Source organism: Galendromus occidentalis, unplaced genomic scaffold (assembly GCF_000255335.2).
Source record: "Galendromus occidentalis unplaced genomic scaffold, Mocc_1.1 scf7180000077436, whole genome shotgun sequence".
In the NCBI taxonomy this organism is placed as follows: domain Eukaryota; kingdom Metazoa; phylum Arthropoda; class Arachnida; order Mesostigmata; family Phytoseiidae; genus Galendromus; species Galendromus occidentalis.
The window spans coordinates 142,607-158,212 of record NW_003805424.1 but is presented as its reverse complement, the minus strand read 5'-3'; the positions used below and the strand labels follow the sequence as shown (position 1 = coordinate 158,212).

Here is a 15,606-nt window from a genome sequence, read left to right as displayed (position 1 = left end):
GCAGCAACATATTCCGGATCTGAGCGGTGACAGGCGCGGAATATGCCGAGGAGTATGAGAGGAAATACAGTGGGAGTTGGACCCTAGCGGTTTCATATCATTTGGTCAATGTCTGAGGTCATTTGACTTCCCGAGATGTGCGAATTTTTTCGCTGTGAAAGGCCAGATCCTCTCCTCTGCGGAATGCATGCCGCCTGGCTCCAATAGACGAACAAGGCGCACGACGGCGCCGCGGCGTACGGTAGTCTCACTCAATCATGTAGTGGTAGTGTATGGCCGGCCGCCGTTGAAGCGGCGCTCGTGCCCTCTCTCCGTGAGCGAGGGAAGACAGCATGTTCCTCGCAGCACTTTGCCTGCTGCGTGATTCAAACCTCCTCTAATAGTATTCCGTCAGAAGAAGTTTTTCGAGAGCAAAGTTGTTGGTGCATGACTCGAGAACCTAGTCTCTCGTTGTTTTTCGGATTTAGGAGAGCTCCAGCGAGCAGGATGCGCAAGGTGCTTCTCACAGTGTTCTTCACGGCCATAAGCTTCGAGAGTGCGGCGGCTCTTGAGTGCGATGTCGCGCGACAACATTTCCGCTCGAGAAATTTTACTCTATCGGAGACCTGCGAGGAGCAAGCGACGGGTGAGTGTTGAGAGGTTTTCCACCACGGGTATTCAAGGATTCTCCGGGATGGACATGTTGGACTGGGCCACGGAGCCGGGGGTCCCGACGTCGATTGATGAATCCATTGCCACTTGTTGCTGTTCACAAGTTTGATACTAGGTGGATCTCATGTGCGGGACAGATCGCAGCGGAACTCACGCAATGGGTTCGCGATGACGGCCATGGATGCCGATTCAAGGAGGCCTTTCGTTAGGGCCCGAGGTCCGATATGCAGCTTTCGGAGGCGCTCAGAACTGGTTGATTTAGGGAGACTACATCGCTAGACTGGCCTGACTCCTTGAGCACTCTCTTGTTTATCTTAAAAACCACGAGTTCAATGATCTTGCCATGGAAACAGTCAGAAGAGGACGTTCCGTGGTCGATATGATTATTCCGTTTGAAGCAAACCTCGGCCTACGCCAGGAAGAGGTTCACTTATTCGGAAGTTTCCGGCAGATCGCCATTCGTTCGTGGATGACGAATGGCGAGCACCTTATGACCTTCACTCGCCTTCCCAAGTGGACCATCGAGCGCATTCATGCTTACGTTGGCGGGGAATATCGTGCTGAAGATGTCTCTGCCGCAAGAGGTACGCTCATTTGTACCTCAGAGGTCAGCGATATTCAGTCAGGCCTCAGAGATATATGTATGGTATGTACGTTGCGCTTGTGCTCTCGGCAATCGGATGCTCAACATGCGATACTCCGTCATGTCCATTCGCGATAATTCTAGGTAAAGATAAGGCAGTCCGGTGGAATCCTCCGCCGCGGTCACGATACTCGAAGTAAGTAAGCGATTCGGGAGAGCGGGAGACCACACGGGGGCTGTTGCCCTAAGTAGCCAAATGAAGTCGTAAACACGTCTCTGACGAGGCTATATTTCTGAGTTGTAGATATTCAGACCTCGGGCGTTCCGAGTTGAGAATGGAAATGTTCGGCAGTATCTTTGAGCGTTCCCTGCGCGAGGGGACCGAGGACCTCTTTACGATGCACATTGCGCGCGCCGGACAGAGCCTTCATGACATATTTCGAAAATGCATCGATTCATACTCTGGATTGGGTCTTCTCATGCGTAGTGAATAGTTCGGGAGGCTCGCCGGTGAGCTATGAATGATCTAAACTCGCGGCAACGAGACGCGAATGGTCTTAAGGATATGAATCTATTCATAGTCACAAGAAATAAACGTCGATCGCCGGTATTTCGGGTCGAGGCAAGACAGCTGGTTGATAACGGCTCGGCTTCTCCGTACTCCCTGAAACAGAATCCGAACGAGCGTTGAACGAACTTCCTCACTCAAAAGCGCATCCGGAAGTCCGATGCGAGAAGCTCATCGGATGGTCGATGGAGTGGAATATGAAACTCGAGTATTCGCAATGAGCATCGAAGTGAGTATCATCTGACGAATCTCTTCTCGATCCGAAGCTCTGAAAGATTTCACCATGCTAGCATGAGAATATTATCGCGTCGAATCTACGGCGGACCCTCTCTCCGACTGATTTACCTAGTCTCGAAATCGCAAGCTTCGTCAGAGCTGACATGAGCGATTATTCGATAGAGCTCCGTCGATCAGGGTGATGAATTCAATTTCATGGAGGAAAACGTTCTTCAGCCTGAACGCAAGCTTCAGATACAAACCCGAGTCGAGATCGGCGTGGATGTCAAGAATCATACGACTCGACTGTCGTAAACCCCTTTTAAGTTCGGCGGGGTTTATTGCGCTTCGTTTGAGGACTCCGACACTCCGGCACAAGGGAATGCGAGTGAAGAAGTACTTCAAATGCCTCGATGCTCCGCTGCGGATGGGCGACCTGCAAGATGAAGGGATAGATAGGACAAGAACGAACTTTTCGAGGGCCGTAGGTGGATGAGAAGCAAGTTTTTCTCAGTGACCGGGAGACATAGCGAGCTTTAGCCCCGTCTCGATGAGCCTGCCGTCCGAGCCAGAAGCGGCCGCCCTAACCGCCAGCGAGCGGGCCAGTCGTCTGATGAGTGAGCGACGAATGAATGAGCAATCAGTCAAGCTCCTCAGAAGAGATCGTGAGTGTTGTCGAAGCTCTGTTCGAAGCGGAACTCGATGTTTCTCATGACCGACGTGTTATTTGGTGAAAAGCGGACCTACCCTTGCATCAAGCAGAAGACGTATCCTCGAAGCCCGAAATTACACATCGATCGGGCGACCGAGACCCTCGAGTTGAGGATGGCCGATTTGCAGAAGATAGAGAGAAACTCGTCTGATTGTCTGGAGTTGAGGCTTCATCTCGACCTAACCCGGCGGACTGAACGACAATTGTCGGGAAAAAGGGGATCAGCTGATCTCTGTCCGAAGGTTTTCCGCCGCTCCAGGCGCGGAAATTAGATAACTGGCTTGTACAACCGAGCGCATAGCTTGAGATTAGAATTTTTCCGTTGTGACGATAAAATTCGAGAAATGCAGAGTTGACTCTGAGGAAGGAAGTGTTCACGAGTCGAGCTTCACTCTGAGTTCTCTGAACGGTTTTCTGGCAGCAGTTTTCAGATGTGGAGGCTTCAACGAAGAGCGCGTTGTTGCTGATGTTTGCTCGAACCAGTGGTTTGGTTCAGTGAAATGACGCCCGACGAGCAAGGGACCAAGCGACCGAACGAGCGGGCGAGCTCGACGGCGGCAGAGCCACGTGTGGTGTGTCGGTCGCTCGTTTGCTCGAACCTTGCCGGTCCGTCGGCCGGCCGGACGTCTCATTGCATTGTGGCTGCGGGGTTTATCTGGCCGCTGCATGCTCGTCGTCCTGGTGCTTTGAATTGAGCTCGCCGGTCAGCGAGGAGGTTTGAATCTCTTTGTGCTCTGAGTCCGGATGTTTTCTTCGGGGGATTACCGGGTGAGGAACTTCGGAGAGCAGCGAGAACCGATAGCCCCGTAGGAGCGAATGGTCCCGATTACGAAACTGTTCATCTCGGCCGGAGGCGAAATATTTTCAGATCGAAAATGTTGTATTTGGCCGTGCTGGAGGAAGCGATTCGAGACATTCAAATCGAGAATACTACATAGCTGTGTCAGCATTATCTCGAAGCCTTCTACCTCTGAGCCGACGAACTGCGTTTACCGTCGAAGATGGCAAAATTCCGTGAAACTCCGGATCAAGTTCGGGATCGTACAGGCGCCGCTCCGGTGCAGCAAGCATTCTTCCTCCCGGTCATGCCACAGTGCGATTTCGAAATAGGATGACAACGTCGGAGCTGCCGTCCCCCGGCGGGCCACGATCGAGGGAAGTCCTGACCACAACCATGAGTGCCTCTGAGTTGAGAGGAATCGTTCAGACTACAATGAGACGAGCGGTCATAGAATTCGATTCGACTCCTTTGGCTTATCAGTCTACGGCTCCCTTGTTCCGGCTCTCCAATGCCGGAGGAGGAGTTTTGGGAGCGACTGGTCGATGAGTATGATCTGTCACACTTCGCCTTTCGCTTCTCCATCCAGAACAGGTTGCGAGGTCTTGAATTGGATTCAGGGCTAAGGTCGTTGCCGTGTATGTGAAGGATTCGTTTCTCTCAGTTCCATGGCCGAATGAGGGACTCGGGCCGCGTCATAAAAACGGTGCTCCTGCTCAATACACCAGCCTACCATGTTGCCGTCATCTAGGTACGGTAGGATCGCAGAAGTGTTTAAGTAGGCACTCAAGTCGACTCAGTCTCATGCGACCAATTGCCCTCCCGAAAGGGACTTCGACGCTGAGGCAGTCTCCGGAGGGAGCGAGCAGGTATCGATGAGAATATCATATGATGAACTCGGCGATCATGAACGAAGCGCCAGTGACAGCGACGATTGCTTCTCGAGAAAAACTGAGCATAATCAATGGATTTTACGAGAGGTAGAGATCGGAAATTGTGCGCAAATGTCGACCCGTTCGTCGAAAATATCGCTTCCAGCTCTTCGATTTATTGCCTCGACTCTGAAAAAAGCTCGACGATGCTTCCCTCCGAGCTCCGTTAAGCGTCATTCGAACTATTCAGGGCGACAGAGCTCCCCGCGTGCTGCAGGCTGTCACTCGGAATGCGCTTTATACCTGTCTAACTTCTAGAGTTTAGCGTTCACATACAATCAACGTCCGACAGTATTGCTCTGGATGCCGAGCGGCCCATACGGAACATGTGTCCTGTGACGACGGAAAAGTTTCCTTGTCTCTTAGAGCAAACTAATCCATGGATAACAAACAACAACAAATTTGAAGACAAAAAAAGACAAAGCCCTCCTTGTCTCGGATCCACCGGTCGCAGTTCCGCGGCTTCTCCGTTCAGAGTCCGGTCCGCCATATGTAGATCAGACGTACAAGCACATGTGTTGACGAAATGACTCGTTCAGGCAGACATCGTGAATTTCGGAAAAGCGGGAGAAGTTCAATGAGTCCGCTGACACTTCCGGTTTTGATCGCTCGATGAGCTCTTTGCGTCGAATAATTCTTCGAAAATCTACCTACCTGAACTCATGCACGCTGACTATTCCGTCTTTACTGAGAGGCAGAGGTCGCTCGAGTGGGAGCGGTGTGAAATCTGGGAGTCAGGAAACAAGCTCCCCATGAGTGCTCGATTCAATCCAGATCACAATTTCTACCCGCGAAAGAAATACGGGCTCCGCCGCGTCGAAGAGATGAGCTGCTAGCCTTCATTGTCAGGAATCACTGATTCAAATTGGCAGACGACCCTATTGAATTAGTCTGCGTTCTTCTCCGGCGGATAAAGAGTGACCTCTCCACTGACGCGGCACCGGGAAATGAGACTGTCATTAGAAGCGATCTGCCGCCGTCGAATTCTGAAGTCCCATACGTTCCGGCACGTGAAAGAAATCGTCGGCGCCACGGTGAACCAATTGGACTCTGGGACAGGAAGGCAACGGGAAGACGTATCTATCAGCTTGTTGAGATAGTAGTCTCTCGAGGGACGGCAGCGGCAGCAACACCAACTACACGGGTGACGACAATCTTATTGCGGCAATTGTCTTGTTGGACTCACTCCGTAATAGAGGACAGCACTGCGAAGACACCGTCTGTTTTCTCGCTTTTTGCTCCGGACGCTCACATTTTTCAGGAAATCCGATTCCGCGTGATCGACCGTTTAATCACCTACTAGACCGTAGCATTTTTGCATCTTTCCGAAGAATGGGAGTCCGTCGTCGGAGCACAAATCAGGCGCGTCGTCGAAGCAAGTCGAAATAAGAAGCTCGTCAAATAGTGGAGGCAAAACACTCTGTGACATCTGCCTATTTCCAACGGAAGCATCGAGGGAATCGCGAACGGAGCGACTCACGAAGCTCCGCGAGCCCAGCTCTCCGTCCTTAGAAAGGACTTTGGTTCCCGCAGTGATAGAATAGAGAGAGAGAGAGCACCAATGAGAAGTTATGACGCTGTCAAAATATGTTGCTTGATGTGCTCCGCTCTTTCCCGAAATCTTTGCAGCTTACGCCGGGATCCCATGACCCCGAGCGGAATACAAATACTCCGATTGTTTTCGTTGCCCCTGGACTCGGATAGAGCCGATGAGTCAAAGACGCTCTCTCCTATTGTACGTAAATACAACTATCGTAGCTCATGCTTAATAAGCGGTGGCGTCTGTCGAATGAGGAGCTTTATCGGGATCTAAAATAGGCTCCCCGGAAAGCCGGTTCATGCTTGAACCGTGCAACCTCTCTATCCAGCGTACTCTTTGTGCTCCAGCTGGAGCTCCTCGGGGATCTGAGAAAAGCTGTATAATTCGTCTCAGCCTAGGATCTCTTGCTCGCTCGGAGATCCGCGTTTTGTCGGGGGAACGACTTTTTTTTTCGATTTTCTGTGCCACCGTCTCTGCCGGCGGTTATAGCGGCACCGATTACCCGTCAAAGGAATTCCTTACGGGGCGCTTTAGGTAGGTGAATCCGGACGATGGGAAGGCATCTTTCGGTACGCTCTTCTCGAAATTTCCGCGCGCTCGTCGGCTCGATTTCGGTGTAGAATCCGGGAGCCGACATTCTGGTTGGTTTCATCCTCATGCCGTATTTTCCTCGTTTTCAATCACGGGGATTGAATTTCCCCGCTGCGGAAGCGAAGAGCATCGACAGGCTCGGAGGTCGCGTGGAGCTGCTTCAATATATCTCCAGTCCCTCTAAAAAGTCGAGTTCCGACATGGGGGAGACGTCTTCTTCCCTCCGTCTATCCGCTTTTTTTGGGAGCCGGTGAAACTCCCTTGACGGCCGAGGGAATTGTTGATGACGGATATGGTTCATCTTTTTCGTCTCGAGTATTGAGAGTACTTTTATGTTTTCCGTAAGGTCGGCTGGTTATTTTCGACGTGGTTGCCTAAATCAAATGCTTTCCTTCCAGGCATCGTCTGCGGTACGGCCTCGAACTGCTGTCCGTTAGGGCTGCAGGAAGAGATGAAACACAAAGCATCCATTGAACTGAGACAGAGACTTTCTTTCATCGAGGATTATCACCGGGAAATGTCGCTCATCGAAATGCAACTCTTCGGTGAGTGATCTGACACCGACGGGATCGTTGGTCTCACGGAGACTTTATTTCGGAGCTCGCAGCGGACTACGCCACGGCCCAAGGGTAACCGAGAGGGCCAGAGAATCAATCAAGACTCCAAGAAGTATCCGTGATGCGGAAGAGGGTCAATGGGTCCAGTCGCTCGAGCCTGAATAACATATATTCAGGCCTCCGATCTCTGTTTACACGTATACCACAAGTGAAGAGAGGCAGCGGATTGGCTCCGGTAGGCAGGTTAGATTCTTCGTCACTCCGTGATCATTCGTTCAAAGACGAACGTTGGCGATTTTCAGCGAGACTCAGGAGCGAGTTGTAATAATATCAGAGCACTCGTGCCGAGGAAAATATGCGAGCCGCACCTCCACGGAAGAAACGATCCGCACCTCGGGAAGCAAAGATAGCGTGCTGTCCCGTTGGAACATCTCAGGAACATCATTTTCAAACTGATACATCGGCGAGCTCATTATGGTTAGCTCGAGCATCACGAAACAAGGAACGCGTGTGACCGCTGAAACTGTCTCTAAGGCATCCGTTGTGGCAGTCATATTAGTCGTCATCAGGCTGATCACATTCCGCTTCCTTCGTTGTCCAAAATCAGCCTCGCGAGGATTCCTATGTATTCTCCGACTGCGAATGGATTCGATTCGACGAGCATTCGTCCCGTTGCCAACCCTTAAACGGGGATGACCCATGTTCCCGGAAGCTGGTGAAGCTCCCTGTCCTCATGAACTTTTTCCGATAGTGGCGCCGGCCGACGGGACACAGTTCAGATTGTGGAACTCTGCGTACTGCACCGATTGAGCTTCTCCCTGCGGCTAGGTGGATTGTTTCTTGTCCTCAGCTCGATAGAAAGCCCTGTCGCGAGCACACTGAACCGGCTGAAGATGCTCATGCGGCCGAGTATCTCATTTGGCTGACCAGCATGGCCAATCTACCTCTGATATCAATTTCCGGTGGAACGGCATGACCCAGGCCGGCGACTCGGGGAGACAGACTCATCCGCTGCTCTCCAGCTGAATGTGCGAGTGGCTAAACATATATCTCAGAATAATACAGGTGCTAGACGGAAAATCTTGAATACGAGGAGTTCTGGTATCCTCGCGCCGGCCTGCACCGCTTCATGAAGGACAGCGTGGCTAGTCAGATGGACTTTGCTTCGTCCATCAGGTCAGACAATCGTCTAGCCCGCGACCTACGTTCGGCTATATTGAGTTACAAAAAAGCAGGGCGGCAGGCTAGCGCTCGGTGATGAAATCCGGAGGATGAACGGATCCAATGTGTGAATACTTGCTTGCTCAGACCTCCGCGGAATTCATAGCGGAAAGCTCGATCTTTTTCGCTCATTGTGGCCGGTAACAAAAGTACAATGACATTTTTCGCTCGTGCACTCTCCGGCAAACTCACTCGAGGGCGAGTTGAGAATGATCGCAAGAAAAACCTGTTCAGATTGGTATGCTCAGATTCGTTCTGAGTCTGTCACGCGTCTGTCACCACCTGTTGGATGACAATCGCTTGATTAAGATTCCTCGAAGCCTTATCCACCACGGCCCGACTCGGAAGAGTCAGCGAACTGATATAAGCAGGGGAACATTCTCCATGTTTTCGTTTCTCTTTTTATTCAGCTCGCGTATAAACGCCCACTTCGTTTGTTACTTGTCTCCGTTGGTGCCCTCCATTAGTCGGGCTCGTTCGAATTAGAAGGTGACTTCAACTGGGTAAGTCTTCAAGAGACTGGAGACTGGAGGCTTTTGCGGTGGGGTCGATCGATTGATAGCAGGCTAGCTGCTCGAATCGGTGGGCCGGTATGACGGCCTTTCTACGCCTGAGCCGCTCGGTTCGTTTGTTCGTTCGTTCGTTCGCTCGCTCGTTCATCCCATCGTTGCCTACCTGGCTGGCTGGCTGGCTGGCTCGTTCGTTCGCTGATTCCGGTGAGCAGGGTCTAGAGCCGGGTTTGCTTTGATGAATGGAGGAGGTCGGCTGAACAATGTACCTCACTGCAGGAGGTGATGATTTTCGTCGAAGATCTGTTCGTAGGCATCCCGGTCTTCCTCCGTGTCGCTCTCTCCCGTTCGGCATCTAGCTACCTCTGAGAAAGGGAGGAATTCGCTTGAATTTCGGCACCCTGGATCGGATGGAATTGAATCTTCAGCAGACATGAGAGCTTTGATTTTTTCGCATAGCTCTGTGGAATCCAGATGACGGCCGAATCTCTCCGTTTCCGTCCTTATCGATCGTGGTGAGGACGACGCTGTGTGAAAGGGGTAGGCTTCGTTGGTTGCTGGGTGTGCGTTCCGGCGTCTCGGATGCTCTAACATGATTTCCACTGTATCGGGAAACAACCTTCAATCTCGCGTCTCTCCGTGCTGGGCTTCGGCGATCCCGATGCTTGGGTTTTGAGTGATCGCCGGCGTTCAGGGCATCGTCGGTGGTACCACGGAGGGAGGCGATGGAAGTGACGGCAGCGGCATGCGCCGAATGTCGTCTTGTTCCGCTTGCTCGCTCCAACATGAATGACTAAAGAAGAATGCAAGCCAGAGGAGTGTCTGGTTATTCGGAACGGGAGAACGGTCTTCTCGGCCCTCGCCGTTTACTCAGCTTATGCCTTCGCTTTTATCGATCCCTAAAGCTTGTAATTATATACGTACGTCGTATTCCTTTTTTTTTATGTCGTATCGCTGTTCCGTTCGTTTAATCTGTCCGCGATCTAGGTAATCCAGGAGCCCCGTCTCTCTTCCGTACCTCTCCCTCAGGGGAGTGATGTGGAGTACGATCCATGAGCGTATGCTCGATCGTTCCGTTTGGTATCCAAGTAGCCGTTCCTTGGGACGTTCGTTCCTCTCGGGCTCTCACCAATATCGCGCTAAGAGCCGCATTTCGAGGCACTCATCACTCTGACAACCCCTCAGAATATGGACTCATCCGAGCTCTCGAAAAAGCTGAGATCGGAGCTGATGGGATCGGTACGCGATAATTTGGTCGTGAATAACCTGTCTTTTTGAGCGTGAAGTGCCACGACTCCAATGTCAGAATCGACGTCCCGACCCCTAGTACGTATTGTATGTCTTGTCTTAAGCCAGTTCCTATACGAGTTGCTTCTCAGGCGTTCAGGCGCTCAGGGAGTGAAGGAGCGATTGATCGAGTCTCTGCCAGAATCGAGACGTTCGGGGAATTGAGAGAGAAGATGGCTCGTCCAATTCTCTCGATCGTGGGCATCGCTGTAAGACTGACTCGTCTGAGTACGCTCTCTGCAAGCGAGAGGCTAAAACTTCGACCCTGGCCAAGCAGCGGGCGGACACACGCACGGACCATATAGCAGGCTCTGTGACTTGTCTCTTCACGCGGCATCTTCTCCGCTTATCGGCCGAGCGACGGTATTGCTGGTAGGGGCGCCGTAGCTGTTGCTAGCTGGCGTTACAGCTGCCGTCATGGTCGTTCCTCTTCCGTTCCGTCCATCGTTGTCGTCGGAGACGCTCTGGAAACGGATCTGGAGACGGCGAGCCGTCTGGCCAGCAGGTTCGTTCACCGTACCGCCACGCCACTGGCCGACATGAACGTTAGCATCGACACTCAGCCTCTAGAAGAGGGACCGGCTGAGCGAGTTCCGAGAAGAGAGTTTTCAGACTCGGCTTGCAGAGTCAGTCACTTTGTTGACAGCCCCGAGGCTTGCTCTTTGGGTTTGCAGGTAGCTCGTTTCTCGAACAGTCGATCGCATGCTTCCCCAGTATCGTTTCTCGCTGGATCTCTAGAGTTGCTCCGAGAGATGGAAGCGGCTCCCTATTTTGGCGTTGTCCCGTTGTAAGAGAGCTGTTGGACTACGTCTCTCGGCCCAGGCATTCGATAGATCCAGATTGGCCCGCTCGGAGGGCGATCTGCTGAAGTAATGCTTTTTCCTGTACGGAGCCGTTCGTTAGAACTGTTCTCGCTCCGGCGTGACTGAGATTCTTTCACTGTAAATAATCGAATCGGTGGTTTCTGACCGAAATTTCAGCCGCTGTGTCTGGGTCTTTCTCCTGGTATCCGATTTAGCATTATCGTGGGTGGAAATTTATCAGCCTCACGAACACCCCTACCGGGAGCAACGAAATCGGAAAATCGCAAATACGATAGGTACGAGAAGCTTCAGAGAGGGCAGAGAATATTGCTTGATATTCAAAATTCGGAGGACCTCACTCCGGAGAGCCCGATATCCTTCAAAAAAAGATGAGAACCGAATACGCTGTACACGCTCGACTTTAAGTGAGAGTAATCCCTCTTGCTTATCGACGACGAAGGCTCAATCCATTGTAGAACTCAGTCGAAATCGGAACAAATCTACCACAATCTGCTCATTCAGTCCGAAACGCGCTAACGATGCGTTCGGAGAGGTACACCCAGGTCGGGAGTTTTTGATTGGTGCTTTCGTGCCGGGCTCCGAACAAATAAATACCTTGAAAGAGAAGAGTGATCGGCCATCTATTTGATTATCTAAGGGCGCTGTTGAAGTCTTTCGGTACCCCAGCGCTTTGGCTTTTGCCGCCGAAGCAGCCGCCGCTCGTGTTGCTGCTCAGCAACATTTCTGATATTTTTCACTTACCAGGCTTGCTGTCCGATCTGTCGGGCTCGCATCCGGGGAAGGTGGGGGGGAAGCGAACGGTCGTGGAGAGCAGCGGGTGTGGAGCTGGAAGGGAAACAATTCTATTCGTATCTAGTACAGCCCAATTAGGAGCGATCTTTAGCATTCGCCGAGTTCTAGATGGGACGGTCACGGTCATGATGTTGTCTCCGACGGTCCACGGAGCACCGGATAGAAGTCCCAGCACATCGAGACCTGCCATCTCACACTCCGCGAAAATGATAGGGAGCGTGATTAGCTAAAATACGGAACATCTTCCACAAACGGTGGCGTCATCTGCGACTGCGACCATCGCATTTCTCTTGAGAATTAATAGATCCTGACTGCTCCGCGCGCTTGCTGAAAAGAGGTCCAGTTTTTCTCTTGAACGTTGCTTGATGTCGACGACTACGACTGCCAATTGAGAGCGAAGAGTGGACCTTCCCTGGTCGTTCATCTCATGTACTCACCACGACGCGCACGGAACGTCCGCAAGCCATCGACACAATCGTTCGTGAAGGGTTTTGACGATCATGTTTTCTCAGGCGCGGGCGTCGGTGAACTTTCTCCCATCTCTGGAGCCCCTTACCCCCTTCTGGGAAACCCTCTTATCTGCTAGGCTGACATAATCAATACGAACGCCTGAAGTAGCAGAATCATTTCGAGAACTTCAGAGTTCGACAAGCTCTATGCTCCTGGATTATTCCAATTTTCGCTGTTCTTTGCGAATGAACGGAAGAGATCGTATTTTTCCCGTATTTTTCGACTCAGCTATCACCAAACATGCCTCCGATACGGGGTATTTCCGGCAGATGCAGCCGAATCGCGGGCAGAGGGCGGGTCATTTCTCCGATCTTCCTGCCATGCGAGATCCAAGCGAGCCTGTAGTGGCATCCGCTGACTCCGGAATCAGTTTCTCTTGGATGTTGATCCTCTCGGCCCCTCCGACTCATAGATCGTTGCCGAAAAGCCAGAGCCGTGATTCCAGATATCATGAGGGTCAATACGGCTGTGTGGAAGAATTAAGAACTCAACTTCTGTTCCAGATGCATATGGCGAACTCTTCAGCAAAGCACAAGAACATACCCTTTCGACTCTCCACATCGATTTGAGATTCATGGAGCAGAACAGCTCAGTGGAAGTAAGCGAGTCGCTAGCTACAATCGAATGATTATGATTTCTTGTCGTTTTCTCGCTGAAATCGCTTTGCTGAATGACTTCTTACTTAAAATGAAAATTTCCTCCATTCCACAGGCGTTCTACAAAACTTTGCGGACGTATCTTCTGGGCATCGGTCACCGACATTCGGACGACGTAAGCTCGCATTCATGCGCTACGGCTAATATCTACATCAGGAGACAACGAACCACATGGGAGACGACTCAACTCGCTCGGGATTTTGCTTACAGGATAGTCCGAACGTGATAGGAGCGGCTCTCAATAGTCTCTTCTCGGACATCTTCGTATCGGTCTATGAACAGACGGCCAATCCCAGGGAGAGATTCTTCAGCAATGCGTTCAAAAGCTGTCTCCGACAACAAAACTTGGCTTTACAACCTTTTGGCGAAGTGCCTCAAAGACTGGCCGCATACTTCACGAAGAGCTTCCACGTGGACCATCTTGTCATGAAGTCAGTGAGAACGCTCATTGAGGTAAAATAGGAATTCTAGCAAAACGATACTCTGACCCGCTTCCGGACCCTGCCATCGATTCTGCGATCCCAAGACTTTCTCTTGCGCTTCGAATAAAACCCTCGAACTTCAGGTGCTGAAGACGGCTTCCGAGGCAAATGTCACAAATTACTCTGAATGCTCGCGGGCCTTCGCGAATCTCGTCCATTGCCCTGCTTGTCACGCATACACCGATTTGGCTCCGTGCAACAGATTCTGCGTCAATGTCGTGCGGGGTTGTTTAGCGCCCCTTTCTGATCTCAACGCTCCGTGGACATCTCAGGTGATTTCCAACGCACATGTCGGCCGCCCCCGAAACGTCTCCGATGGCGATGGGCGGCAAGAATCGCTACTCCATCGATTGAGGAGGTTCGACGCGAGACTCGCAGTCCTCCCTCTTCTATCATGGTTCTTATTTATGATCCTTATTGCAGGTGGAAAAAACCATTCGTTTGCTGAAGAGAGCTCAGGAGACGAACTATCATGTCGAGATCGGGTTGTTGCTCATTTCACAAAGGCTTGTGGAAGCTGTGCAGTATGCTATGGATAATGGAATCGAGGTCGTGAAGAGGGTCCAAGCGAGCTGCGGAGATCCTGACGGGAAAGGCGACCTGATCATAAAAGCGACGAATGATTCCTCTCAACAGGTACATGGACTTCGCTGCCATCTCGCGCCTTCGCTCGACCCTTATTCCATGACTTTCGCCCCCACAACCGAATTGAACAAGAATTGACTCATCTGAGACTCTTTCAGCATCTGAGACGATCCCTCACCAAGAGAACCGCGACGGAAACCGTTGAGTTACTCACGGGACCCGCGAAGAAACTCCAGGAGACTGCTGACACGCTACAAGCTAAATTGCATACTATTCTCGATTTATTTGGTGAGTTTTCCCGCTCAAAATAAGGACATCTATGTAATTAGATTCTGAATCATGACCCTCCAGATGGCAAGCCCTCCGGAGGCCTGCTAATATTTAGCTCACATATGCATTCCCCCCAGAAACGATTTCCGAGAGACTTTGTCCGGACATCTCGAATTCGGACTGCTGGAACGGATCGACAAGAGGAGATTACTCGAAAACTCTCGCCGGACGCGGTGTCGGAGCTCAGAAACTCAATCCGGAGGTCAGTTGTGGAATATTTGCCCTTGCATTCCGAAGTATACCATAAGTGCATCGTTCGTTCATCTCCACAATTGATACGCTCCATCCGATTGTCCCGGACCGTGATCAGGTTGATAAACAAAACGAATCATTGGCAGAAATCTACAGACGTCCGTTGCGTTCGATTCCAGGTTGTCTTCAATGATCGAATGATTCCGAACTACGTCAAACTGGTTGAACATTCTCTCAGGATGAAACAGGTTACAGGCGCTATAAATCATGCCGCCGTTTTCAAGATGAAACCCGAAATCGAGAATTATCAGGTTGAAACTAGACAGAAAGAGAGTTTCCTGAGCGACGGCAGCGGGGATGCGGAACCCGGCAGCGGTGACGACGAAGACGACGACGAAGGCTCAGGTCAGCTCGAATCCTCCGGCAGAAGCTTCCAATTTCGATATCACCCGCAAACCTAGCATTAAACGGAAAATCCATTTGAAGGTTCAGGAGCTGCCCCCCAAGACGTCGATGCCGAGCCAGACAATGTCGTTCCCGGATCCGACGCAAGTCAAGAGAACGTCACTGCGGCTACAACGACGACCACGAGCTCTTCTCAGCCCACCGAATCCTCGAATGACTCGTCGGCCCCCTCAGTCAATGCGAGCAATATCTGTGCTCTCCTCTTACCGACATTGCTCATGCTTATCCATAGATCGCTCTGAATTTTTGTTCCGTGTATCACTGTGAATATGTACATTATAGTTATAGTTAGCGGAGACTCGTGGCCCGGATGACAATATACGTCCGAAAAAGGTTCGGGGCTATTTAGAATTCCATCTGCGGGTCTTAGAAATCGAATCGCGAATCACTTGTCCGTTGATGCCTGCCCAACGCTCAGAAAACGGAGCGTACCCACCATCTGGATGTGTTCCAGCATATAAATACATGTTTGTCGGTGAGAAGCCCGTCCAATGACCAAAAACTAATGGATACAGGATCATATGTTATTATAAGTACGTCGATGCGCGGCTCGGGGCATCCTAAGAGCATCAGGTCGCATCTGCCTGTGATATAGCGATAGAATTTGAGAGAGCTAGAAGCCTAG

At 51.3% G+C, this 15,606-nt stretch overlaps 1 protein-coding gene across 1 annotated transcript; it reads left to right on the top strand.

Moving 5' to 3' along the window:
- Positions 1 to 486: 486 nt before the first annotated feature.
- On the top strand, positions 487 to 15,223 carry dally (division abnormally delayed protein). The gene is made up of 11 exons (XM_029111363.1): positions 487 to 625; positions 6,970 to 7,116; positions 12,775 to 12,869; positions 12,983 to 13,042; positions 13,138 to 13,380; positions 13,493 to 13,681; positions 13,833 to 14,045; positions 14,177 to 14,282; positions 14,402 to 14,526; positions 14,696 to 14,921; positions 15,003 to 15,223. The coding sequence occupies exons 1-11, from the start codon at positions 487 to 489 to the stop codon at positions 15,221 to 15,223; spliced, it is 1,764 nt and encodes a 587-aa protein (XP_028967196.1).
- The last annotated feature ends 383 nt before the right edge of the window (positions 15,224 to 15,606 follow it).